The 27,912-nt window shown below is 43.2% G+C and overlaps 2 protein-coding genes across 2 annotated transcripts in view; one reads left to right on the top strand and one right to left on the bottom strand.

Moving 5' to 3' along the window:
• Positions 1–17,796, bottom strand: part of TENT4B (terminal nucleotidyltransferase 4B) — a 78,188-nt gene extending 60,392 nt beyond the window's left edge. The window contains exon 1 of the mRNA XM_090063067.1: positions 17,112–17,796. Within this exon, the coding sequence (XP_089919193.1) occupies positions 17,112–17,665 (554 nt within the window). The 5' untranslated portion in view covers positions 17,666–17,796. The remainder of the gene's footprint in view (positions 1–17,111) is intronic.
• On the top strand, positions 17,081–22,874 carry LOC149857228 (uncharacterized). The gene is made up of 2 exons (XM_090063286.1): positions 17,081–18,563; positions 22,576–22,874. Exon 1 carries the CDS (start codon positions 17,081–17,083, stop codon positions 18,560–18,562), a length of 1,482 nt encoding a protein of 493 aa, XP_089919412.1. The 3' UTR covers position 18,563; positions 22,576–22,874.
• Positions 22,875–27,912: the final 5,038 nt, after the last annotated feature.

Here is a 27,912-nt window from a genome sequence, read left to right as displayed (position 1 = left end):
CAGCTAGCACTGGTTGCTCCCAGGGCTGGGGCGAGTGGGGCCACAGCCCCTTCCGCTCCCCGCATTGACTTACCTGCTTGGGCAGGTGGGGAGCATCTATGCTGATCACATAAAAGTGAATTTACCTCGCATATAATGAATTGTGCGTCTAAATATGCTCATTGCACAAGAGTGAATTCGCATATAAAGAACCCACATAAAACAAGGGAATCCTGTACTAAAAAACTAGCTGCTAATCATCCATGCGTTACATCTAGGTGCAGCTGAACTAAACAATTAATGTAAATACCTACTTACAGGGAAAGATCAAACAACTTCTCTAAAAGTGAAGACACCTTTCACACACAAATTCAGTCATAGATCTTAAAGCAAAGTGATTTTTTTCGTAATCAAGCCTGACCACACTTCAATGACACCGTGGCAGGAATATTAAAAGCATTTTCTAAGACAGGTACCACATAAATATACTTTTGCAACTTGTACATATAGTGCAGTATGTCTACATTACTGTAGTGTAGCATGCAAACTAGATGCACATTAAGTGTAACACACTTGCATCAGGTCACAAATGGTCTATCCTGCAAGGCAAAGGACACATACTCTACAAATGGCTGGGGCATGCGATTCTGAGCAGCACTGTTATACTTGCAGATTCCCTTTAACAGCAAGTCACCGGATTATCTTTGAATTGCTGGACCTCGAGCTGAAGACCTCTGCCAACCTTGAGTGGCAGTCTGAAATTAAGCTCCTTGTCTCTATTTGCTTATCTAAACTTCATCGTGTCTCTTTAGCATTTTCCTCCAACCCCATTTTAGAAATTAATGTCTCTCTGCCAGAAAAGAAAGAATTCTCTACGCTCCAGTCTTTCTCCTCCTTGATTCTTCTCACACACCCTCCTCTCTCATCAAGGGAAAGAAAGAAAACAAAAAAAGGGAAATTCAGAGTTGTCATAAGTGATGCACCTCAAGATATTCTAAAGCAAAAATCAAGTATGTTTCCCTTCCCTCTCCCATTCTGAATACCAGAGTTCCAGGACAGAGGCTACCTTCACCATACTGGACTCAGCCTGGCCAGCTACTGGCTGTAAAACTTAAGTTAATGTCCTTCTGGAAGTCATACTACTTAACTGGATACCCTCCAAGAAGGAAAGGTTCTGTTTGAGGAGTGCCTGGAATTTTAAGAAATACATAAAAAGTCCAAATTTTAAGTTCCTGAACTAGCTCATTATATAAACCACCTCTGGACATAACTGGTTCACTGTATTTGTACAAGGAAGAAGGCAGGGCAGAATGGCACCTTAGAGACTAACTGGTTCAGAAAGGCACGAGCTTTCTTAGCTAACAACCTAATTCATCAGATGCTAGAAATGGACTGGCAAAAAGGAAAGATTGCACTTAGAAGGAAAAGGGAAAATGGGAGGGGACACTGCTAAGAGGTGATAAGAGGATTAATGAGATCAATTAAAATGAACGAGGCAACTAATACCTGGAAGGACACGAGTAAACAGCTAGTTCAGGTAATAGGATAGGAATCCACAGTCCCTGTTTAGACCAAGGTTAACATAATCCGCCAGCCTGTAAATGATTTGTTCGCTAATTTCACATTAAAATTGGTTTAAAGTTTTGTTCTAGAACAGCTACTCCAAGTCAATAATGGAACACCCCGAGAGGTTCAAGTGTTCCACTACAGGCATTTTAATACCAAATGAGTATATATTTGTCCTTTTATACAGGGATTGCCCTATCTGGCCAGCATAGATAGCTGTGGGGCATCGTAAGCAAGTGATAGTATACATGATGACAGTGGAAGAATAGGTCAGACCAGGGTTTGAATCTGGCTCTACTGATTTGAGTGGCTACAGTTTGGGGATGGTATCTAAACCCTACTGTAGGTCCCCAAGGTGTGCATCCCTGTCAGTGACATCAGAGCAAATATGGCTATAATGCAGAGCTTGGCTGCAAGCAGTGGATCTAGTGGTTTGCTTGGGATGAAAGCTGGTAGCATCAAGGTAACTGTAGCAGTTGCTCGGTTTCTGATACAATATGGTGGCAATACGGCTATTACAAAGTTTCACAGTGGTGTCTAAAAAACTGATTTGCTGTGAGTGGAGAAGAATGTTCCAGAATCAGTTTACTGGAGGGGTAGAAGTTGTTAAAGTCCTGGTGAAATTTCTTGAGTAATTCTATGTGTCCACATAATGATGATGTCACTGAGGTCCTCAAGTATACCAGGGCAGCTATGGAGGAGGCAGACTTCAAGATCTGTCATAAGTATATGGGCATACGGGGGCGGGGCATGCATCCATAACAGTACTGTTCAAAGGTGTAGGAAATTTAGTTAATGATTAAGGTCGAAAATTAGTCAAAGTTTGTCACTTCAAATGGCCAAAGGAAAAAGTTCCCTATTGCTATCTCTACTTCTCATGTCTCTACTAGCTACGAGTGAAACAGGCAACAAGACAGATGGTTGCATGTTGTACATGAACATTGGAAAGAACAGTGAACCAGAAAGGGAGGAAAAACAGCTAAGACAAGGGGTGTGCCATAGTTAAGAGAACACTGAAGTAGACTAGACCAGGGGTATCAGATTTGGCCTGCAGAGCCCTGTCATCTGGCTTCCAGTGCTGACCACCCATGGGTCTTGAGTGGACCCACAGACAGCATGCAGGGATGCATCAGACAGCCCAGCACGCCGCAATGCAGCACCTACTCCAGCACACCACATGCACCATCTACTCCAGCACACATCCACTCAATGCAGGATCCAGCATGCATCCCACCATGGCTAGAGCAGGCGGTACATGCAGCATAGCCCAAACATAGCTAGAGTGGGTGCTGCCTGCAACATGGTCCAGGACTGAGAGCTCTGGGACACATGCTGGAGCAGGTGTAGCCCTGCACTGACATGGCTAGAGTGGTGCCACATGCAGTCTCAGAGCAGCCAGTTTAGGATCATACTGCCTGTGGTGCTACTTCCAGAGCCACACTACACATGGCACCTCCTCTGGGATTCATGCTAGATCTAGTGCCGAACAGACGCAAGCTGGAGCTAACGCTGTGTGCAGCATGGTTCCAGAGTGGCCGGTCTGCAGAACATACTGAATCTGGCATGTGGGGCTGGTCTGCGGGCCTGATCCAGTCTGGAGACCAGCCTTATCCAGCCCCACAGAGCTGGATACATTTGACACCCCTGAACTGGACAATTTAGAAATGTTTAGTAACCTCCTCACTACAGGTAGACAAATATTGCCTCATACAATATGTGCATATATGTGGGAGAAAAGGTTTGGAATTAAATCATTACCCACTTCATTTGTCCCAACAAAGATCCTGTTGCACGTTACTTGTTAACTTTTAAGATGACACTGCTGCCTGCAGTTACCAGTCACATATTTTTTACCTATATAAAAATACTATATTGGCAAATCTGTGAGAACAGCTGCAAAAATTTACCAGCCTTTTCAGACATGCAAGTTTTGATGCATGTTATCAAAGACAAAACAACTGTTACTTGCTGAACCTTAATTTAATTTTCCTTGTCATATGCCACCAGACAAGAGCAAAGCCTGACCAACCAACAAGAGCTTAAGTAATTATTTTATTTTCCTCATGTAATAATAAAATTCAATCTTATCTAGGTAGAAGGAATTACAAATGGAGAACAGGGTACTATTCTCACCCACAGTCTTGAGATGAATCTCTTTGCAGACCACAGATAATTTACCCCTAAAGGCTGGATGGACATCAACATCAAATTCTTAACACAATACCTGGACAATATCTACCAAGTGATATTGTTGCAAAGAAAGTTCTAGTGCCCAGATGGATTAGAACAGTTTAAAAAACACAACCAATTTATAAACATCAAACTGAGTCAATAGAGGGTTTTTCTACACCAACAGCCTGAAACAAGCTTATTTATCTGGATTTTAATTCAGCTAAAGGAAAGTAAGAAGTAACTAAAACAAAGAATAAATCTGCTGAACATATTTTTTTCCTTGCTTGGCTCAAATATTGGCCAAGACTCTATTTGAGCCTTTGCAGTCACGATCATTATTCAGCTTAAAACAGTTTTCCACACCACATCATGTTTAGCTCAGTACTTTAACTGACAGTGCCTGAAGCTTGCTAAAAATCAGTAGCTTTGAATACACAAAAATAAAACCATCCTATAAAGGCTCAAATTAAAATTGAAACTTAGCATGCTTTTCATAGAAAATTAATTTGATAAAATTAAATCAAGGAGGAAAAAAAGCGCCACCTACTAGCATACCAAAACTTGATGCACACACATGTACTGGCTGCTTCTAAAGCTTCCCAACAACAAAGCTAGCAAACTGTTTTAAAAGTGACCTTACCAAAACAAGACATTTCCTGTACCAGGGGCACTAAAGATTATTCGACCAAAGCGGACGGGTGATGGTATAATTAAAGATTCACTCTGTTCAGACTATGTATTCATGTAACACTAAAGTTAATATCTGGTCACCAGAAAGTGCATTTTCTAAATGTAGAACATTCCAACGCACCACAACCCACCTGTAGTTACAATAATACTCTGTATAAATGGCTAGTATACACCTGGCAGTCATAACAAGTTACTTTGAATTATTCCACATTAGAGTATCTCGTGTCCACAAACTTTATTATTTGTGGCAAATGATTTTACCCACAAGGAAGTAAGTGTAGATTCATCCCCTTCCTGAAACAACTAGGGAGTATCTGCTGAAACCTCTGCATGGAATCCCACCCTGACTTCCAGATTACCTGTTCATTTGTTTTACCTGTTTGCTCTCAACTGCTCAGGAGTCGTCTTAACTGGATGTCACTATGTCATTTATATGCTGGAAAGGGACAAGGTGCTTTCCTTTGCAGTTTTGGCCCATGGGGAGTTCACATATCTTTGTCCTACTCTCAACTCTTCACTAGTCAAGCCTTATGGTACCACACTGAGATCCGGTCCGATCCTGTTCTCAAGAGGACAATCAGCCCAATCTCAATAGCATTTACTCAGCAAAATAGGTATATCACAATGCATGTAAGGTGGGACACAAGGCATGACACTTCTGTCAGTGCAGCAATAAGACAAAAGAATTTAGATAGGGCTATAAGAATGACTAATACAATAGGAATCCAAGGAAAAGAGTATGGTCTACTGTTACCAAAAGAAGCTTGACCATGTAAGATATAACCCTCTACCACTGAATCTTATGGATTCTCCAGTTAACCTTCAGGGTCTTGTCAACAACCTGAAATCAAAGCAACCACAATTACTGTGATCTAGGACCATGCAAAAACAACAGCCAAAAGACAAGCTTGAATCACAAGTGGCAACACAAATGCTGGCCAATGGCAGTAAGAACTGAATAATATTAAGGGTGCAGCAATAAAGATTTTCTTGGCCAATACTGATAGCCAGTTATTAACCAGCCATATCGGCCAATACAGATCCAATAACTGATTTACAGGAACACAGCCAGGCAGCATGGAAAGCAGCACCCTGCAGGTAAGTCTGTAAAGGGGAAGGGGCATAGGGGAGGGAAGGGGCAGATCGAGGCTCCCAGTGAGGAAGGGAGTGGGGCAGGGGCTAAATGCACTGCCCAGCTAGGGCAATGAATGGGATCCAGGGCCAGGGCCAGGGCAGGGAGTGGGACAGAGCCATGGGCAGCTTGTCCAGGGCATCAGTATCCCAACGCTTAAAATCGGCGGTGGTGGTATTTGAAATAGAGTTCAAATAAGCTTTAGTTCAAACACTGCCATCACTATTTTTAAATGTAGGGATGCTTTTAACCAGAATGGAGTCAAGTTAGGCAAGGGTGGATGCAGGCTACCCACTGTGGGCTTGGGGCTCTCCATTCTGCTGCCTTTGCCCCAGAGGCCCCATGCCCACGTGGCAGTGGGGGGAAAGGCAGCAAAACAGAGACCCCTGAATCCAGTGAGCAGCCTGCATCTGCCCTGTACACAAATCTGGCAGGGCAAATACCCTCCCATGCCTCCGCTGCACACAGCAGGGGGAGCCCACCCCCCAGCACAAGCTGCCTGAAGCTCCATCCTGTTCCCTACCGCAGCCCTGGGTCCCATCCACCACCTTGGTGGGGCAGCACCCCCAACGTCAGCCCCAGTCCCTGCCCCACTCCCTCAATCTACTCTCCCACAGCCCTTCCCTTGTCCATACCCCTTCCCCTCCACAGACAAGGCTGCTGCTCTCCATGGTGCCTGGCTGCATTCCTAGCCATGTGCATGCGTGTGGCCATGCAATACATGTGATGTCCAGGAGCCCCATCCAGAAGACATACTGCATTTATTGGTGACATCAACTACACTGGCCAAAAAAAGCCAATAGCCCATAATATTAATATTCTTTTTAATTGGTGCTGATCCAATATGTAACTGATAGTCAGTGCACCTCTAAATAATGTTTTACAACCCAAGTTTTGGGGTTGCAAGGGGGAGTGGATCTTAGCCTAGGTACAATAAGGACACTATCAGGACCATCTTTCTGCATACTTGGCTTTAATCTCCTCCACATCCACTGTTAAAATAGAATTTATACTGGAGACTAGACAAACTCTCCATATTTTTTCTATAAATCACCAACCTTATGATTTCCTGACTATGCCTCCTACCGCAGTGCTTATTGGTCAACCCTCTCCCCATGACCCACCACCAAATGGTGACAGCACAAGGATTAACCTTTCTTTTAGATAATTCTACTGCAGATGCACATACAAAAAAGAAACAAAAAAACGCAGTCCTGAATTATGTCCTCCAAAGTAAGAGCCAAGATAGGTATACATGCATCTTATCTTGCTACTTCTGTTTTATCTTTACCTAACTTCCTAATTCAACATCTCCAGCCTACCTGGCATTTATGACCTTTTCCCACAAGTTGTCAAAACAATTACCCTTAAACCACACCACTCACCACAGGCCCATTAAGGATTGCACGAACAGGGAAGAAAACGTGTTGTTTCTTCAAAGCAGGAGGAAGAGAGATTTTTATATAGCAGGAAGTGAAGATAACTAGCATGGCACACATGCAGCTGCTGGCAAAGATAGAAGTCACCAGTGTTCCTGGAGAAGACTGCTTGAAAATCTAACTTTTCACAGCACTGTGAATTATTCACTAAGGTTTCCTTTCTTTTTTTTCTTTCTGTAAATATAATGTTCATATGTCTGTCCTTGTGTATGCACAATTACCAATTTTAAAAGTACTGAAAATGCCTTGAAGTTACTACATGACTTCAGATACACTTACAGTAGTTTATGACCATGACTGCAGAGATCAGTATTTCTCCCATGCTGCCTGAAAGTACCCTGCAAATAGTACAGTTTAGCTCACAAAAAAATCAGACGAATGATAAGATGCAAAAAGGAGACATAAGAGAATTTTGTTTGATACCAAACCCCTGAATTCCACTGCTAAGCACTCCACAATGCACTGCAAAAGGAAAAAACCCAGAATTAATAAAGCACAGCAGCAGAGTAAGGCCTCTACAATATGCATGCCCAAAACAGAGCACTTGCTTTGAAATAGCAGTCATGTGTGGCTGCAGCAATATGAGGGTGCAGGAGAGCAGGGGGAACTCCTTCACTACAGGATAACATAACATTGCAATGCTCTACCAATATGCATACCTGCAGATATGTAAAAATATGCAAAAAGTATACTATACTTCTTTCTGTACTACACTTAAATGTTCTAAGGCTTTTTTTTTTTTGTGCTACCTTATAAATATGTACCTGGAATGAGCAACATAATTTCTACCCTATTCTGATGTCACAACAGTTCATGGTATTTTTGGAACCAATTCCTACTCTCATCTGTCATAGGTTAAAGTTTCAAGTTGATTAAAGTTCAAGTTGCTACTCCTTTAAGGTTACTCTGTCCCAAGGCACCATGCCATGTTTTTGTCCATCCCTTCTTGCTCCAAGAGTTATTTCCTCCCACCAGCAAAATGAGGCAAAACTGGTTTCCAAGTGAGACAAAATTTTTCCCCGAACTAAACTTATAGTATTTTAGGCTGTGTGCATTATGTAAACAAAAAGGTGAAACAAAAAAGCCAACTCTACAGTTTTTTGGCATGCTAGCTTTTTTTGAACACATATTCTACTATTTAAGTTGAAAACATCAGGATTCATTCTGGTCCCATAAACTGGGAGGACAAGAAGGGTTTTAAATAAGTATGAGAAACATTACAAAACTTTGTATTTTATTAGTAAAGTAGAATTTCCTAAGACAAGCCTTTTGAAAACTATTTCATGGTTTGGAACCTAATCTGACTTCTACCTGATACTTTACTTCGAAACCTCATAGAAGTGAAGTATTACATTTTGATGGCTATGCTTCATTTAAGTACTGTAGGTTTTTACTTTAATTTTTAACTGTATAACATTTATTAGTATCTCTCTCCATTCACATCAAACTAACCCTCCAAGCTTCAAAACTGCGTTCCTGCTTCTCAACTGGACTAAGCGATAATAGTAAAGGACCAGGGTTTAGAGAGAGAAGAGGCAAAAGTTCCATTAATGCATTTTTCCCCAAGTCAGACCCTATGGGAAGAGTCCATACTTTCATGCTTTTTCCTCATACCTCAGAACAAACTATAAACTATGCTTAATACTTAAAAGCTTGATTTAAAAAGACAAAGTAACACTGCTATTCAGTTTTTTTTAAAAAATCTCCCAAACAGAGCCATGCCCAGGGAATTATATGCCCAAATTGTAATACCAAAACAAACCCAAGTGTTGGGTTTCTTTTTAAAAGAAAAATACATATCATATAATTTGGTTTCTTTGAACTTCGAAACCTGAGGGCTCTCAGACTCCCCTTCAAAGTTATCTAAGCAGCCCTACTGAATATTTTGGGCCACCTCCCAATATTTTGCAAGCCTAAACAATGGTGTTATAGAATACTTCCAAAAGGTTTCCCTAAGTGCCTTTAGCATTACATTTTGAAGCCTGCCCCAAAACATGTTTCTCCCAATCCTTGAAATGGACAAATTCATGTATTTTGAAGTTGCATGCGAACCTCCAATTTTAACTTCCCAGAAAACCTAATCAACTGAAAAAAATCTGCATGGTCAGAGTGATCCCAACTGGCTGTTAATTTCATAACTCATTTTACTTCTGATTTTACCAATCAAGTGACAAGAATTATATAGACTCTGTCCTACTTCTGACAATAAAGTGATTTGTCTAAAGCATATTCTTTGCTCTTCTGTTTCAACATCTTTCCGTTCTTAAGTGCACTTGTCAGTTACGTTACCAAATATCAAAATGAGACATCTCCAGGGAGCTAGCAAGCTATTGCCTGTGGATTTTTAATAACTTATTCTCATGTATGAATGTGTATGCCAAATTTACCTGCAACTTCTGTTTTCTTAAACAAACTTCTTTACAGTGTTCCCTAATACCATATATATGTTTAATCCAAGACACAAAAAAAGTTACATGATCAACCTAAACTGCTGTAACTTAAAAATATGAAATGTTGTTTAGTTTTTTTTTACTTATTTTCCTATTAATTTTGAAGGATTTGACCCTAATGCAATAACTGAATGTTGCTGTTTGGCCACAATCAACATTACTTTTCTGGCTGAAACATGTAGTTGCACAAGATGCAGAATTGTTTTAAGATTAATGATTTTTATCAGGTTCTTACCCCCCCTGATCTTTTAAAGTAATGTGGCACCATGGATCACAACACTGAAGGTTGCGTGATTCATCACTACAGTCTAAAGGTTCCTTAAACTATATGGAGTTTGGGATACTTGTTAAGCACAGCAGTGAGCAATGTTCTTTAAGTATGCCAGGAATCGGGAAGGTCTTAAATCTAACAATTTCTTCTGTGGTCCTAAGCTACTCTCCTTCTGTATGCAAGAGTATATTATATAAAAGAGATACAAATCTCTATGAAAGAGAGTTGTCATGATTCATATTATAGGACACCTTCTGTATTCCATTCAGCCTGGAATACATTAGCACTTCTGAACAAATTCACTTGCTTGTGTGTGTGCACACTTGTATATGAGCACACACTTCCTCCAGCCACAGGGTCCTAGTCCCCTCTATAATAGGTCTTCAAAATGCTATGCAACAGAAAAATAACATTCTTCCCACATCGCAGTGTCTCCTGCCACAGCATCCTCCTTGTAGAACTACACTTCTACAGAACTGCCTGCAAATCACAAATAAACTGGTTTTTTTTCCTGCTCCGGGGACTCCGTGAGGGTCCTGTCAACTCCCTGATGCATTACACTATACAGGCCTTCTACATGGGATTAGCATTTGAACTGGGTCTTCACTCTTTATCTCGTAGGGACTCTTGTACAAATCCTCCTACTCTCTACTCCAGTATAGTTTAATTTAGTCTGAAGATTATTTAGTCCTCCTAGGACATGCAAGTAGCTCTCTCTTGATCCCTGACATAGTTTGGGAAGCAACAGATTTGTCACAGGTGGGGTTGGGCCCAACTCCCCTTAAAAAGCCAACCACCTTAAGTACCTGTAACTTTAACGAATGAAGATGAGAAACCCAGCCATTTGGCTACTATCCAGGATTCCATAGCTGCCAGTCAATGGAAAGCTTGGACAAAGACAGGCTATACATGACAAGGTCAGGGTTAGATGCACTTGAACAGTGAATTCTGGAGGAGCAGAATAGCTGCAGAGAAAATTCTGGTTTCAACTGACAAGCTTCAGTCTTTAGCTTCTTAAACTTAAAAAGACAGTTTCCTTAAGAACACTTAAGTCATTTTAGGCTCTGCATATAGGGCTCAGCTACTTGAATTTCACACACAAGTATAGTTCAGCCAGTTCCAGGAGCAGAACAAAGCATAATACAGTTTACCAGGTCTGCCCATCTCAGATGCACTCCCTCTACCTTTGTTCTTATGTTGTTGTGTGGCTGGGATAACATCAGATTTGCAACTAAAAGGACATGAACACTCATTTAAGTAGTTTCCATTTAGTGATAGTAGTGCTAGGAGCCTCTGAACCTCAGGTGAAGTTCTATAATCAAATCAGTCCAATCCTTTTTTTTTTTTGGTGGGGGAGAAAGGGATGAAATACTGACAAAGCCTGACAGGACAAATTAAGCAGATGAGTGTTTTATCTCTGATGTTGAGTCTTGCCTATATGGATTACAACTTTTCCCTCAAGTCTGATATTTTGTTCTTTTCAGCATCACTGTGTTGTGTAGAGCATGACAGGTGCTCAAGCAGAATCTGTCTGGTGCAAAGCAACATGTGAGCTTTTAAGCTTCACTTGCCAACTGAATATCAAGGAACTAATAAAGCAATTTAGGAAGTCACCAAGATAAGGATGCAAAAGAACAAAAAACAACAATAGAGCATGTGTAATGCAACCATATAATATGTTCTATTCCTGTTTTGCTTGCTAAATGTAATCTTTATTACGATTATTTATTAAGTACCATAAAATGTCCACTGTGGTGCCATAAAGTTTGCAGAAAAAGCTTAATTTTTGGAACTTACTGAAAAATTAAATATTCAAAAAAACTCACATGGATAAACTGTATATATTAAACAAGAAAATGAAGACAAAGAACAGGTTTTAAGTATAAAATCTGAGCCATAAGTATACAATTGTAATAATCTTTTTCAACTAAAATGTAAGAACATTTTAGCACACGTCTCGACAAAAAAGTAAGATCAGCACAGAAAACCTCAAATGGCTGATTGAACATAACCGTATATTTACTTTGTTAAACTAAAATATTTCTAATATTTCAACATGCATGTTTATTTAACCTAAATTTTATCCTTCTGATACACAAAAAGCTAGTTTATCCATGGTGATCTCCTAAGTAAGGACTATGAGCCCAATTAAGACAGTTGATCTGTATGTCTAAATACGTATGCAAAATTAGCATACAATTGTGAAGTTATATATCCAATTGTTATCTCACCGAATCAAAAATGTAAATACCACATTTCAGACTGCAGCCTAGTTAGTTGCACAAGTAAAGCATAAGTAACTTGAATCTAATCTTTCTGAAAATGAAAGCATTTCACTAGTTCAAATTTTAAAATGTCCCAAATTTGAGAAATAAACAAAAATGGTTACATTTACTCATACTACTGCATTCTCTCACATAGAACACACATCTCTTTCCCCGCACAAAAACAGCTGCTGGAAATCAGTGCATTTGGTATATGCAAGGAAATATGGTAAGAACAGTCTCTGCCACTTATGAAGACAGCAAAAGTAAAAGTCTGCTCTCAATCCACAGTAAGAACAATCAACAAGCTAGCCTCCCTAATTGCTGCTACTGTTACTTAATGCAAAGCAAAATCTTCTTTCTTCATTCTGCCTTTAAGAAAACAAAGTGCATACCTTAGTTGTACATGTTATGCATGAATACACTTTTTTTTTACCATAAGTAACAGGGCCTTTCTATTTTTATTTCAATAGTTTACATTGAAACAGCAAAGCAGGAACAAGTTTGAGAACTGTTAACAAAGACAGCGTCTTTTATAAAAGTGTTATCAAGCATTTGATAGGGCAACAAATTACAGTGGTTTATATTACCCTATGAACAGGTAAAACTTATTTGAATTGGTAGAAAGTGATCATGAACTAAAATTACAAACCTCACACAAAGCAAATTTATGGCCTTCTCTGACCAATGTTACCATCTAGTGTTCCAGGATACTGAGACACTCAGGTAACAGACTTGTTACTCATTATGGCTGTTTGCAAATGTTAAAACAAAACAAAACACTTTACAGTGCATTATTTTGACCTGGCTCTGTAGCATTTGTACAGTTTGAGCGCTTCAGCAGGGCTTTTTGGTGCTTTTACGTAAAGCTATTAGATAAAAGCACCAAAAAAGCCCCACCAAAGCATCCAATCTATACAGACACTGGGTGAGTTGGACAGGGCATGGCACAGGAATGTGCCAAGTTTAAAGTAAAGCAACTTTTTTGTTTTTTTTAAATGTCTGCAAGCAGCCTATTAAGCCTATATAACTGGAACTATGGAAGTAACTCATTGTATGAAATAAACAATTACTCAAGAGCTGATACAAGGTTTACTAACAACCATTTAACTGGTCTGTTAAACTACAGTGTTCATAAGACTTTTGTAACCAACTTCTTCTGATCTTTCAAGAGTCGTCAGTTGCTGGCTAGCTACTGGATTAAAAAGCTAAACAAGGCAAAATCAATCAATGTTTACCAGCCATTTATCACTCTTCAGTACATACTCTCTCTGTAACCCTTTGGTCTCTCAAATTCCATGTACTAACTTGCTTCTATTGTTCAGACAGGCGTGTTATGAGCAGCCCCCATAAACTCTGAGAACAGACTGTGCAGAAGTTTCAATATTCTGCCTTAGCCTACCCATTAAGAAGATAAGACAGCCAGCGCAGAAGGTCAGCATGATATGCATTATGATCACAAGCACACCCACCTAGACGTGTACCAATATATCAGTACCATGTCAGATTGGCACCAATAAAGGGAAATTTAACATTATTGGCTTTTTTTGGCTGGTGTAGCCAATAATGTCATGGATAAATACAACATCCCTTCTGGCCAGGGCCCTTGCACACCGCGTGCACGCCTGCAGCCACACATGTGCACATGACTAGGAATGCAGCCAGGCAGCATGGAGAGCAGCACGTTGCAGGTAAGTCTGTGGATGGGAAGGGGTTTGGTGGAGTCAGATCAAGGACCCCAGTGAGGGAGGGAGTGGAGCTGGGGGAGCTGCCCAGCCACGGCAGTGAATGGGACCCAGGGCCAGGGTGGGGAGCAGGATGGAGCTGCAGGGGGAGGCACAGAGGGGCATATGCTTCTCCAGATTTGCATGTGGGCTCAGGGCTCTCCGCTTTGCTGTCTTTGTTCTGGGGGCCCTGCATTAACTGCACGTTCCCTGCCCGCCTAGCAGCAGCGGGGACAGTGAGTTGTGCCTCCTGCTGCCTTTCGGACAAAGGACGAGCAGTCAACATGGGGCCTGGGGGCAAGGGCAGCAGAGTGGAGAGCCCTGAACCCACAGCAGGCAGCCTGCATCCACCCTTGCTCCACTAAGCTCCACTCCGGTTAAAAGTGTCCCCTCACTTAAAAATAGTGGTGGTGGGGTGGCACTTGAACTAAAGCCCATTTGACAAGCTTTAGTTCAAGTGACACCACTGTCATTTTTTAAATGCTGGGATGCTGATCCCCTGAATGAACCACCTGCAGCTCTGTCCCACTCCCTGTCCCTGCCCTCAGTCCCATTCACTGCCCTACTGCCCCACTCCCTCCCCCACCGTGGGAGCCTTGATCTGCCCCCCACTCTATGCCCTTTCCTCTCCACAGACTTACCTACAAGATATTGCTCTCCACACTGCACAGCTGCATTCTTGTAAATTCATTATCCAATCGGTATCACCCGATATGAAATCTTTATTGGTGCACCCTATACCCAACAGTCCAAATTTGGAACAAGTAGCTGCTTAGATTAAAAATCACTGCCTTTGCCCAGTTATGCTGGGAGTCCTGCACAAAAGCACAGATTTAATGTGGAACTTTTCACTTTTGATGTTGCCTCTTTAAATCCCTGACAGCAACTCTGGCACCACACATCACTAAACTTACTTTTCCTGTTTCAGGACAGAAGGAAGTTTGCAGTGAGTTATGACTGCAGTACATCCATCTAGTAAGGGTTCTAGTATGGCTGTGCTCTTGAGGTCACCCACTAGACATCAGGGTTACTCCTTCTGTACATGTCATAGAAGCCCATCCATTATTCTCCCTATCTTCAGAAGGTGAAGTTACACTGGATTTATGAAGGGGAAAAATGGCATTTTCAAAAACATCCCCCAACCTCCAGGGAAATAAGTGACAGGACACAAGACAAGTCCAAAAGCTACCTTGTAAAAATTAAGCATCAGGCAAATTTCGACTACAGCACCTAATACCCCTGTGAAAGCATGTTATGGAAGGTTTCCTTGTGTAATGACTAGACAAGTTTCAACATGACCCTCTCAGGTAGGAGCTAACATTTTACCTAATTTCCATATTGTAAGCGGAAGAGGGTAGTATTTGGGAGTTGGCAGAAAATTAGGGAGCCAGAGGTTACATAGTTTATATTTTCAAGTGCAACTGGCAATTTGGGATGCCTCTACGGAAACACTTAAAAGGGTCCCATTTTTACAAGGCAAGTGCTTAGCACTTTCTGAAAATTGGGCCCTTTTAAAGCACATCAATTTGGGCACAGAAAACCTGAAACACCAATTTCTTAAAATACAGACCAATTTAAATAAGCCTCTGAAAGCACTTAGCTAGACAGAACTGCACTAGGGCACACACTTTGGCCTGCCATGTCAGTTTGAAAATGGCATACATCTCACTTGAACCCTGCAACCAAACTTCATGTTTTGCAGAAAAACTGAATTTGCATGCACTACACCAGAAACCTAGCTAAGCAAAACAGGCACTCCAAATGAAATCCTGATTTGTGACAAGGAAAGGCAATGATTAATTCAAAATTAGATACTATATTTTGCAAAGCTTAAAAAATAAAAATCATTATCAAGCCGGTATTTAAAACAGCAGAAGCATCTAAGTCAGGGACAGGCAATTATTTTGGGTAGAGGGCCGCTTACTGAGTTTTGGCAAGCCATTGAAGGCCACATGACAGGCAGCCCCGGGGCAGATTAATATTAATTTTCAAAATTTTTTTTAGGGGCCCCACAGGCTGGATAGAATGTCCTGGCAGGCTGCATCTGGCCCCTGGGCTGCATTTTGCCCACCCCTGATTTAAGTGATTTTTCCCAAGGTGGATAAAAGACAGCAGGTGAGGAGAGTAAACCTGTTTCCAGCCACCATGTGTTCACACAGTACCAACTAGTGAGGTCTGGGCCAGAAGGTAATCTAAAAGATGCATCCAGATGCACACATACATAAACACAGAATAGGTCTGTGCAGCCTATTAGCAGTCCCATAGTGGAAGCTCATCAGACTCAAGGTGTGTGCCTGTCTGAAAGGGGAAAATGTCAGCAGATGGGACTTGCAGAAACAGTACCTTTGTACTGGTATCATCAGATCTAAGCATGGTAAGTCCCCATCAAAGTACTCACCTTGTATCAGCAGGAAAGGTCTGTGCTAAGCATACAGGCATTGAAACAACGACACCAGATGCAGTCTGGTCAAAAATGACAACCATGTGCATGTGTGTGCACACCCACACAACTCTAGGTGATAGGAAGCATAGCTTGTATACTGTAGAGTCCTGTACCCACATGGACTGTGTAAATGCTGAAAAACATCCTCAGGCTCCTTAGTATGAGCACATACATGTACACCAGTGGCAATTTCCCCTCCCCCATACACATCATGAGACATGCACAGGGACAGGCAATGTCCAAGTAAAATGCCTCATTCCCCAACCCTCACAGCTATGTGCCTGCACACTGACATTAAGAAGTGTCTCTACAAAACCAAGCCTATTTTTAAAGGGCTTTACAAACGCTTCACTAATTACACGGCATGTGTAACATGCACCACGTGCACATGCAGTGCTAGCAGGAGTCGTCTACGGGGAGATCCCCACTCCTGCATATAGGCGTGTCTGCAACATCAGCCTTGGTACAGACATCCTGGACGCATGCAGGATATACTGCTTGCTCTTGACCATAAAAATGCTCTTCCCAACCACTGGACTTCCCTGCTGCTGCGTCTGTGCAGTGAGATACGGTGCTGGCCATTCACTAGGCCCCTTTATTTCACATGCCCATCTCTTCCCTTCCCACGTCCCTACGAGAGAACAACGAGGGAGGCCCCTGGATGCTGGCGTGCAAAATGCCCGCTGTGCGGCCCGCCCCTCCACATCCCGCCGGCCTGGCAGGTATCTCCCCATCAGGCTGGGTGCAAGCAAAGCGCCCATCCATGCCCATGCGGGGAACCGCTTCCTTCCCCCGGTGCCAGCCTGGGCAGTGACAGCAGGAGAAGATGCTAGAGAGCTCTGGCCTATGCCTCGGCATCCTCCGCCCGGCAGCGCGGGGGGAAGGGAGGGGGCGCCCAACGTGCTCCCACGTCTCCAGGCCCAGACAGGAGCGGCCCCCTCCACCCGCCCATGTGCGGCAGCGGCCGCGTGCTCCGCTCACCCCACGACTCCCTGGCTGTAGTTCCTCTTCTTCCAGGGGGTGCCGGTGTAGAGCGGCTCGGCCGGGCCGGCCTGGGCCCTGGCGGCCGGCCCGTCCCCCAGGGCGGGGGCCGCGCTCTGCGCCCCGGGCCACAGCAGGAGGCTGTAGTTGAGGCCGAAGGTGCTGGCCTTGTTGTCGCGCTTCCTCTTGTTGCTGGCGGCCGAGGAGGCGGCCGAGGCGGCGGCGGGCGGCGCCCCCCGCGCGGGCCGGGCCCAGGCGGCGGCGGCCGGGGGCGGCGAGGCCTGGCGGCGGCTGGGGTGGTGCTGCGGGCTGCTGGCGCTCTCGAGCGGCAGGAAGTCGGGCTGGGGGTCGGGGCGGGGGGCGCGGTACATGCCGGGCGGGGAGGCCGGGCCGGCCCCGGTGGGGTTGCTCTGCTGCTGCTGCTGCTCCTGCTGCTGCTGCTGCTGCTGGAAGTAGAGGTTGCGGACCCCCTGCGTGGTCTCCCAGATCTGCATCCACAGGCGGTTCGAGGGGCCGAGCTGCTCTGGCTGGAACCAGGCGATCCGGGGATCCATCAAACGGGGACCCACCCCGGCCTCCTCCGCTCCCCGCCGCCGCCGCCGAGACCCTGTCGCCGGGTCCCCGCGCTAATGGCGGCTCCTATGGAAGGGCAGCTCCGCGCCTGCCTGCTCCTGCCTCCGCCGCGCGCAGCCCCGCCCCTCGCGGCCGGCGGGCGGGGCGAGGCGGGGCGGGGCGGGGCCGGCCTGGCCGCGCACACGGGCAAGCGTAATAAAGGAGCGAGCGGCGTCGCCGCCACCCCGCGCGCCCTCAGCACAGCGCGCGGACGCCTCTCGCGGCAACCGCCCCCGGAAGCGGGGGCAGGAGCTCGGCAAGGCAAGAACGGCTCGGGCGGGCCCGGCTGCAGGTGCCGCGGGCGAGGCAGGAGGAGTGGGCGCGGTGCGAGGCGTCGGCAGCCCTGGGAAACGCGCTGCTTGTCCGCGGCCCCCTCCATTGCCCGCCGGGAGTCGTCCCTGGAGCGCTCCCTTCGCCTGGAGTCCGTGCCGGGCGCGATCCTGCCTCTCCCCGGCGGGGCAGCAGGGGGCGTCCGCGTTAACCAGGTCGTTACACGCCAGCAGTGGTCCTCGACCTGTCTTGTACCAGGACCCACGTGCAAACATCAGTGCTCCCGCCCCAGCCCGCTGCCCCTGCCTCCAGTGTGTGGGGAGCCCCTGCAGGGCTACCGGCCTACAAGGGAAAAGCCAGGGTTTCCCACGTTTTTCCCCTTTAAAAGAGAATCCATTTTTAAAGTTTGTTCGCCACCTTTCATATGTCTTTGTGACCCAGTTTTGAATTGTGACCCGCAAGTTGAGAGACGCTCAGCGAGGGAACATGAAAGAGTGACTGCTAGCCGCCGGGAGACGTGTTGCCCTGAGAGCCTTTTGAAGGTGCTGCAGGTGGCCGCGCAATCATGAGGTACACAAACACAATTTGCAAGGTAGACCCTACATTTTCAAATAGCAATCCATAGATTTAAAAACACCCTGCCTAGCTGTGGTCTTTCTGAGCTTTTTGCACCAGAATTGCTCTGGTAGGTTTCAGTAGCAATAAAACAAGTGAAAACTAAGAGCTGGTGTTTTCCAAAGGATGCCTTGAGTCTGGGGAGGAGGCCTTGAGTTTCCAAAGGTTGAGAACCACTGGCCCAAGCACATTAGCATTCAAAATAGACCCAACCATGCAAATTTACTCCTAGGGTATGGACAGGCATTCATCTGAAGCATTGTGTTTCATGCACCTCAAACCCACATAACAGGGGAGGGTGTTGCTAACCTTGCATATGCTTCACTGTCAAAGCCTCTGCGGGGGGGGGGAAAGGGGTAGCTAAGGAGAGTCCTTCCCAGGGCTGCCAATGCCTTACACCCTGTGGGCAGTGCCAAGGTCACCTGTTTACTGCTTGCCTCTCCATTGGCTCCTTCAATCATTGCCACTTTATTCTCAAGCTTTTTTAGACTCAAGGCACTCCCTACAACTTTTCTAAATCTAGCACCTTCTGCAGATGTGGCAGGGGGAGTCCCTCCTTTTCCCTATACAAGGGAGATGTGTATCTCCACCTTTGCCTCAATGCATAAAGACCAAGGAGAACCTCTTGTCCACCAGAGAGCTCAGGGGCAGGGGTGACACTTCCTGTGTCCTGTCCATGTTGGTGGCATTGACAGTCTAGGTTCTCAGGAGGCCAGCAGCAGCAGCCTCAGGGGGTTCTTCCTTCCACAGCCACTTCACAGTCCAGCCCCACATAGCATTTCCCAGAAAAGGAAGCACAGTAGGATATTTCCACCACTTAAAAAGATCACATGGCACCACACATGGGGCACAGGGCTGGTCTGAAGCATGTGCTGCATGTGGTGTCCATGCCAGATCAGCCTTGTGCACTGGCTTCAGCACGTGGGGCAGGACTTTGGGCCAGATCCAGGCCAGCTCCAGATACAGCACACAGGGCCAGTCTGGCACAGGTGCCACATGCAACATGTGCCCCAGACTGGCTCCTAGAACTGCATGCAGAGTACACCGACTCCAGCCCCACGTGCCAATTGCAGCATGTCACCCCAGCTCCAAATGGCATGCAGTGTATAGGGCTAGACCAGAGTACATGCTGCATGTGGCATGGCACCCTTGCCCAGGTGGTGCACAGGAGAGTCTGTGGGCCTGATCCAAACTGGGCCCAGATCCAATATGCAGGGGTGGTCCAGCACAGGAATCACATGCAGCATGTATGGGCCCCAAGCCCCATACTACGTGCGGCCCATACCAGACAGGCTCTGCCCACCACATGTAGTATGTGGCATTGCGACCAGCATGTGCTGCATGTGGTGCACTGGTCCCAGACTCAGACAGCACTGTAGGTTGGGTGATAGGACTCCATGGACCAGAAAAAGGTAACGTTTTGGGGCAGTTTTGCCATGGTTTGTGCTGTAAGCCACTTAAACAGCTGTGTGCTTGCTTTTTGCAGTGCTAAAAAGATGTTCTTAGCACTACAAATGTAACACCTGTTTGTGGCCCTACTCAAACCTTTGCCTAGATGCACAAAACCCAAGAACCACCGCATGCTGTACAACACCTATTACCAATGGATTCACTTAGTACAGATAAGGCCTGGGATAAGCAGATTTTTTTGACCTGCAAGAAGGGCATAGGGTATATGGAAATTGACTGTTCTACATTGTTTTAGTGATGACATAGAAGGACTTGAAAAGTTTTTGAATTTTTCTGTTCTAGTATATTTTTATTTTAGAAACTCGTGATGCAGAGGGTCTTTCCTCCTTCCCCCCACCTTTTTAACCTAGGCTTTAGGACTCTGGCTCTGTGTACAAAGAAAACTGAATTTGTAAAAAAAAGAAGGGATATAAGAACCAATGATACAGTGTGTTCAAACTGTATTTGGAATGCCTGGGTCTAAATTACAAATGTCCGGGGGACTAAAAGATAGGATGCCAAATTTCTCTAGTGTGTACAGAACTTCTGAAGGCTGAAGAACAATAAAGAAATAATATTACCACAAAGCCAAAAGCACTTACAGAAAAGAATTTTGAGTCAGTAAGCTTTGCTTTTTTAATATCTGAGTACCTTCCACATCAAATCAATAGCCGTATACCTGGTCAGCATCATGGAAGTTCTGACATTTTCCCCTTCAAGGTGTCAGAAATCTGCTTTGGGTGGGTTTTTGTGTGTTTGGAAATGAAGGAGATTAGAGTGGTCTGGAAATTAGATGAATATTTAAATCATACCCCTTGGAACATGGCAAGTAAATCTGAAGGGGGAGACTTTGAAACATTTCCTAGAAACTGTCAGACACAAGTTTTGCCTGATGTCCTATAGAAAACTATTATAGCAGAATTCTAGCAATAGACTGCCCTGTTTTCGTTTTTTCAGAACATAAGTGCTGTTCCGGCTCAGACCAATGGTCTGTCTAGCCCAGTACTGTATCTGTGACAGTGGCAAGTAGTAGATGCTTTAGAAGAAGAGTAGTATGACATGGGTATGTGTAACATAATCTAGACATATCCATCATGGCCTCTCTGGTATCAGCTAAAATTGGTTTAGGGATGTCAGACACTACATCCTTGATTATTCTACTTTATAGCCCCCAATTTATTTGTCCTCCATGAATTTGTCTAATCCCTTTTTGAACCTAGTTACATTATCTGCCTTCATAATCTCCTTAGGATCAGTTCCTACAAGCTGACTATGCACTTTGTAAAAAGTATTTCCTTTTTTTGTTTTAAACCTGCCTCCTGATAATTTCAGTGAGTGCTCCCTATTTACTGTATTCTGGGATTCAGTGAATGACCTATTTCCTATTCATTCTACTCACACCATTCATTATTTGTAGACCTCTTATCATACCTGCATGCCCCCCACTTCCTCTTCCCCAACAGGCTTCTCCTTCCCAAACTGAAGAATCCTGGCCTTTTCAGTCATTCCTGGTCCATAGGCTACTCCATACCTTAACCATCCTTCTCTGTACCTTTTCTAAGTCTACTACAGCCTTTTTGAGATGTGGAGATCAAAACCGTACACAGTATTCAAGATATGGGGTCACCGTAGATGTATACAGAGGCATGGTGATGTTTTCAATTCCATTCTTAATAATGTCCAACGTTTTGTTGGCTTTTTTAATCGCTCATGCATTGAGCCAGTGTTTTTAGAGAACGGTCTACAATGAGTCTAAGGTCTCTTGTCTGAGTTATAACACCTGGTTTAGAGCCTAGCATTGTGTATGTATAATTTAGGTTATTTTTCCCCATGCGCATTACTTGGCATTGGCAACAGTGAAGTTCATTTACTACTTTTTTGTCCATTCAATTTTGCAAGATATTTCTGAAACTCTTCAAGGTCAGTTCAGGATTAGAGTACCTGGAATAATTTAGTGTCACCTGTGAACTTCATCTGTGTTTTCACTAGTCATTCCCTTTTCCAAGTCATTTAAAAAAAGTTGAGCAAAATGGCCAAGGGACCTTTGTCAAAAGATTTTTGAAAACAAGCATATTGTATCAACTAACTATCCCTTGTCAACATGTTTGTTAACACCCTCAAAGAACTCTAGCACATTGGTGAGACAGGATGTCCCTTTACAAAACAAAAAAACCCCATACTGAGTCTTCCCTAGTACCTCATATTTATCATGTGACTACTCATTTTATTCTTTATTAGGGATTCTAGCCATTTGTGAGGAATAGAAACAAGACTCAATGGTCTGTAGTTCCCAGGATCACCTCTGGAATCCTTTCTGAAGACAGGTGTTTTGTTGGCAATGTGCCAGTGCTCTGGCAGAGAACCCATTTGTAACAATAGGTTACTATTATTGCCAACAGTTCTGCAATTTCACATCTGAGTTCCTTCAGAACTCTTGAGCGAATGCCATCTGGTGCTAGTGACTTACTAGTGTTTAATCTATTGATTTGTTCTAAAACCTTCTTTATTGTCACTTCAGTTTGATCCACCTCTTTGGATTTATCTGCTAAGAAGAATTGATTCGGTGTGGGAATCTTCTCGATATCCTCTGCTGTAAAGACTGATTCAAAGAATTCATTTTCCTTCTCCACCATGGCCCTCCTGTCGTTTTTACACTTTGGTCATCTAATAGTCCCACTGACTCTTTTCTGTTTCCTATTTCTGAGGTATTAAAAAATCTTATTAATATTAGCATTTTTCACAAGCTGCTCAAAATCATTTTTTGACCTACCGCATTATGCTTTTGCCAAATTGTGCATGCATTCCAGTTTTCCTCATTTAAGCATGTCTTCCACTTTTGGAATAAAAGGACATTAAAACTGTAGAATTCTTGGTTCCAAAATGATACCTTTTACTAGACCAACTGAGAAATTGCAAAAAACCCTTTTGCCTTTTTGTCTTCACTAGCCTCCTTTACTCTGCTGTTAAAACCATGCATGGTTCTTACTAAATTCCTTACTACCCTTTTTTATCTGCAGCATGCACTTGTTTTCTGAGGCTCTGTTATAGTGTTTATACACAGCTTCCAGGCTGCCCACTAGGTTCTGAGCTGCTTCCTGCTCCTCTCTTTTCACTGGAGGAAAGGCAAGTGGGGAGATACAGGGTTACGCTGATGGTCTGTTCTGTTCCCCCTCAACTTCTAAGAGTCGGCAGGGGGAGAAACAGAACCATACGTCTGTGGCTGCCTGCAGCAACATATATGATTTTGAAGCACTCCAGTGGTAGGGAGTAAGGGGTAACAGGGGAGGCTACAAATCTCTTTACAAAAATGTTCCATTTTTCTAATTATGCTGCATTTTGAATGTCTGTGTGCACTCAGTGAGATTGCTGTGTGTCCTTTGTCTCTGACTGGTGCTGTAGCAGTAGTGTAACTGAGAGGGACAACCAGGACACCAGCCCCAAGCATCTCCTTTGCCAGGGGGTGCAAAAGCTGACTATGCCAGCACAACTGGCATGGCAAGAGCTGGTGCTGCCCTGTGCACTGGCAGCTGCCCCAGGCTTGGACCTGCCCTGATAGGCTTTGGTCCTGCAGCCTCTTCACTCACTCCTGCTGTTTGCTTAGAAGCTGTCTTTTGTATACTTCTACACTCCTATGATCCTCCCCCAGAAAACACCCAGAGCGCACAGCCCCAAAACAAATGCTCACTCAGAGCATCACCACCAGACAAGCAGACTAAAGTCACCCAAATTCATCCACTTTCCAAGAACCAGGAACCACCCCTTTTCCTCCCCACACATTGAGATCTATTAATAACTGTCCTGTTTGCACTTGCATGTTTCACCTTGGGATATGGGATCTGCATTGTCTAATAAGAGTGAGGCTTCATAGAATGAAATTCAGTCTTTGATGGGGCTGGGTTTGACATAGTAATTGCTTTGAAAATTAGGACTTAAGAGCTCAAACTGCCATCAGAACTGGGAACAAATGAAAGGACATGAGCACAGTCACCTCATGGAGACTGAAAGTGTTTGTTAAATTCTCAGTAACACCTTATTGCAAATATATTGTGAAAATTTATAAACATCTTCTGAGACCTACCAAGTGCTCCAGAGAAAGCAAAAAGAATCAAAATGGGGGGTTCTGATATTTCAAAGAATTGGGGAATGGGGGGAAGAGGCAAGAAAATAACTATTGTTTTTAAGTTGCTTTCTTTGTATACCCTGAAGTAGAAGAAAGGGTCACAAGCCCAATTAAAAAAAATATCCCTAGAAAAATAGGGCAACTTACATCCTAATTCTGCTGTGATTTGGTTCTCAGACACTGGGTGCATCTATAGTCAATGAATGCGACACAATGAACTCCAGAGCCGTTTGAGGTAGAGAAAACTGCTCCCAGGAGCAGGATCTACTCGTACACCTGGGACAGCAGCAATTTGAGCTGGGGTGAAGCAGGCCCCCCACAGCTGGCTGGGCACAATTTACACCCGCCATCAGCGTCCACATGTGTTTTAGTGCAGTAAATTACTCTGCTGTAAGATAGTACTGTCTCCAACAGTACTATCTTATAATGGAGTTAATTTACTGTGCTCTGGTACACATGTAGACGGTGATATTTTAATTGATGATTAATCTAGTCTGCAGTAAAGCATGCATTTAAATACACCAACAGTGTGTAATGTTAAGCATTTTGCCAAAGTCCTGGCAGGGTTGTGGCTTAGCATCTACAAGCTTTCCCACCAGCAGTTCTTTTGCTGTCAGATATGACAAGGACATGACACTGAACACTGTGATGTCATAAAAGCAGGAGACATCATTAGGATTTGTGGGAGACAGGGGCAGTGGAAGTATACCCACATATTCTCAAACTGACTTTTCTGTCAACATTTGTTTTTATCCCCTCAAATCTTAATAGATGCACTCTACTTGGAAAAATGCAGTCAGTGTATTAATGGGTCAGATATTTTTCTGAGTTAACTAGTAAACCAAAAACCAAAATATTTAAAAATGCTAAAAGTATATTTTACTCTCCAATAACTCAAACATTACTAAAATGATTTTCCTCAAGCATTACAAAAATGCCAAGTGTCTTCTATTTTCCAATGACTAAAAAATTGCTAGTGATTCTCTCTCATATATATATATATGAAGAGGGAGAAGATGCATAAACATCTCAGTGATTCCTTTATCACAGGAGCTCAAAAACCTAGCCACTGACATTGTGGCCTCCATCGCTCTACCAGAATACCTCAAAAACATAAATAAATTTAACTTCACAAGTAGGAAGTAGGAAAATCTTTTATCAAACACTGTCATAGTGTTCAGGACACTTGAAATGGCATCCTGACGTTTCAGTATTTATTCTGGGCTTTAAACTGTACAAAATGCAAGCAGCAGCTGGAACCAAGGTTTGAGCTTGTGCCCAGTTAAAATAAAAAGTATTCACTTTTGGTCCTAAATAGTGGGTATGGACAGATAAATACAATTATACTATCAAAAAGAGGGGGGAACTTAACTGTGTTTTAAGCTGATCCATTTTAACTATAACTGTTTTTTGCCTCTGCTCTATTTTAGAGCAAGTGGAAGCAAAACTGCAGTAATCAAGCAGCTCTTTCACTCCTGTGTAAATTTTCCCTGGCTTAGTTTCCCTACTACAGGATAGGGGAAAACACAGGAAGCAGGTACAATGGATCAACTGACAAATGCTCATGTAAGTTCCTGCCCCATTTAATTGTGTCATATAATTTTCCTATAAGGTGCTTTTCATACAAATAATGAATATCTGAAAAGGAGTATGCCTGATTAAAAGCTTTAGTAATATGCTCTTTTTTACTCAGTAAAATAAATACCCCTTTGCATGTTCTACCAGGTGAACTTTGGAATTCAGTTCAAACTTTCTAATTTAATCTATGTTTGAAAATTGCAAAAAAGTCTGTATCTGAAGTATATATTTTAGTTAATTAATGTCACTTTAACAAGATGTAAAAAATAACAGCCTTTCCTGGGAAATATTTAATGGAGGACAAAATTAAACATGAGAAATTTTAAATGTCAGCTGGCCAGAAACTGGCTGATTATCTCATATTTCTGGATAGTATTGAAACCAATGGGAAAAAAAAAGATATAAAAACAAAGTGAAATTATAGTGTAATTAGATTTCAGAAATCAACTCTTGATTTGTGAAAGATTAAAAGCTTTGCATGGATTTTTTAGTATTACTTAAAGACACCAGATGAACCTCATCAAGTAGCTTTGCACTTAGACATAAAGACAGTATAAGCTTTCCCACTTGTACTCTTGCTGTGCCTCAACCCTGATGAAAAATAACTCAGGGAGTGAGAAACTACATCAGTCCTCAGTCTTCTGAGACTGCCAGCAAGGTTTGGAGCTCGTGCCAGGTGTCATGGTTTTTGTGATGTGGGTACATCTGCTGCAGACTGGACTGAGACCACCTGCTCACTTCATGTATTCCAGAAAGGAGCCTACTTTGGACTGGATTTAAATTTGCAGTGACAGGGACAAGACTCTGTATCTGTTATTCCTTGAGTGTGTTTTTGCTGAAAATCTATTATCCAGGAGAGGACAACCTTTTCAAGGTAATACTTGTTCTTGGTATACAGCATGCTGATTTTTCCAATGGCTTTTTTGAATAGCAACTGCAAACAAATCTTGGTAATCTTATTTAAAAGAAAGAAACAAACAAACAAATTTCTCTTACCTCATGTCTTTAATTTGTTCCTTTTATCTCTTATGTGAGAAAATGTCACATGATAAAAACTTACGCTGTTTAAAAGGTTATCCATTCTTCCAACAGGCCTGTGAACAACTCAGTCCTTAACTTTAACACAGAACAAGTTAGACATACCCTGGATTTGTCAGTGGGTGTGTATTTTAACATTTTTGAATGCTCTAAATTGTTTTAGCTTTTATTATTATCTATGGCAAGAAACCAGTAGAAATAACAGTCATCTGTATAATATGGGATGCATCTGTTTATTAGCTGAGATCAAGGGAGGGGAAGGACAAGTTCTGCCTGGCCTACTGCTATTGAATGTTGAGAGATTCAGAATCTTTCTCCTTTAGGTAGTGAAGAAGATAAACATTTTGTATTCTTATAGTGCCTGGAGGGCTTCATTGAAATCAAGGCCCAATTGAATTAGGTGCTGTCCATGCTGATAGAGGCAATCCCCATCTGGAAGGCCTTACAGTGTTTTAGACGGATGGAGGGTTGGGGACCAAAATAGACGGTCCCCTTATAGACTTTACTCTGTAACATGCAGGCCACATCCAAATCATCCTAGTTTTTCAGTTGTAACATTTTTCAAGATTTCTTGACTGCTGCCTTGACTATTGCAATCTCATATTCACCTTTAATTTTAAAGTGTTGCCAAAGTAGTCTTTATTCATCACTTCAGTTGTATTAGTCCTTTTCCTTTGGTTTCAGTTTCTCCACTGCATTAAGCAAAGTTATAATCCTTACTTTACCATGTGGCTTTTCTGTACATCTCCATCCAATCTTTTCTCTCCCTAGTCCATAACCTGACACTTCACGCTCAGTGATGCCTTTTCACTATCTTACACACTTTCACCATTGACCCTTTTATGCATGAAGCCTGTTCTCCAAATTAATCTTGCCACCACCATTAATACTCTTCACCATGATGCCAACAGCAAGTCACCCAGTGGTAGTGGCCACACCAGTTGCACATAAAAAAAATCTATGATACCTCTAAATGGTATACTTAGCTAATTATTATTTATGTTTCCATAACTCTTTGGAATCCTAATAAAGTGTCAGGGCTCCATTCTGCTAGACAGTGTAGAGAGAAGTAACAAAGGCAACAGTCCTTGTTCCAGAGAGTTTACAGTTTGGATGTTA

Source organism: Crocodylus siamensis, chromosome 9 (genome assembly GCF_052110815.1).
Source record: "Crocodylus siamensis isolate JL-2025a chromosome 9, ASM5211081v1, whole genome shotgun sequence".
NCBI classification, from domain to species: domain Eukaryota; kingdom Metazoa; phylum Chordata; order Crocodylia; family Crocodylidae; genus Crocodylus; species Crocodylus siamensis.
Note: the sequence above shows the minus strand (reverse complement) of the source record. Positions and strands in the feature narration are given on the sequence as shown.

Bases quoted from the DNA above. Each gene is read 5' to 3' on its own strand.
- LOC149857228 (XM_090063286.1), top strand. From the start codon at position 17,081: ATGTGCGGCAGCGGCCGCGTGCTCCGCTCACCCCACGACTCCCTGGCT.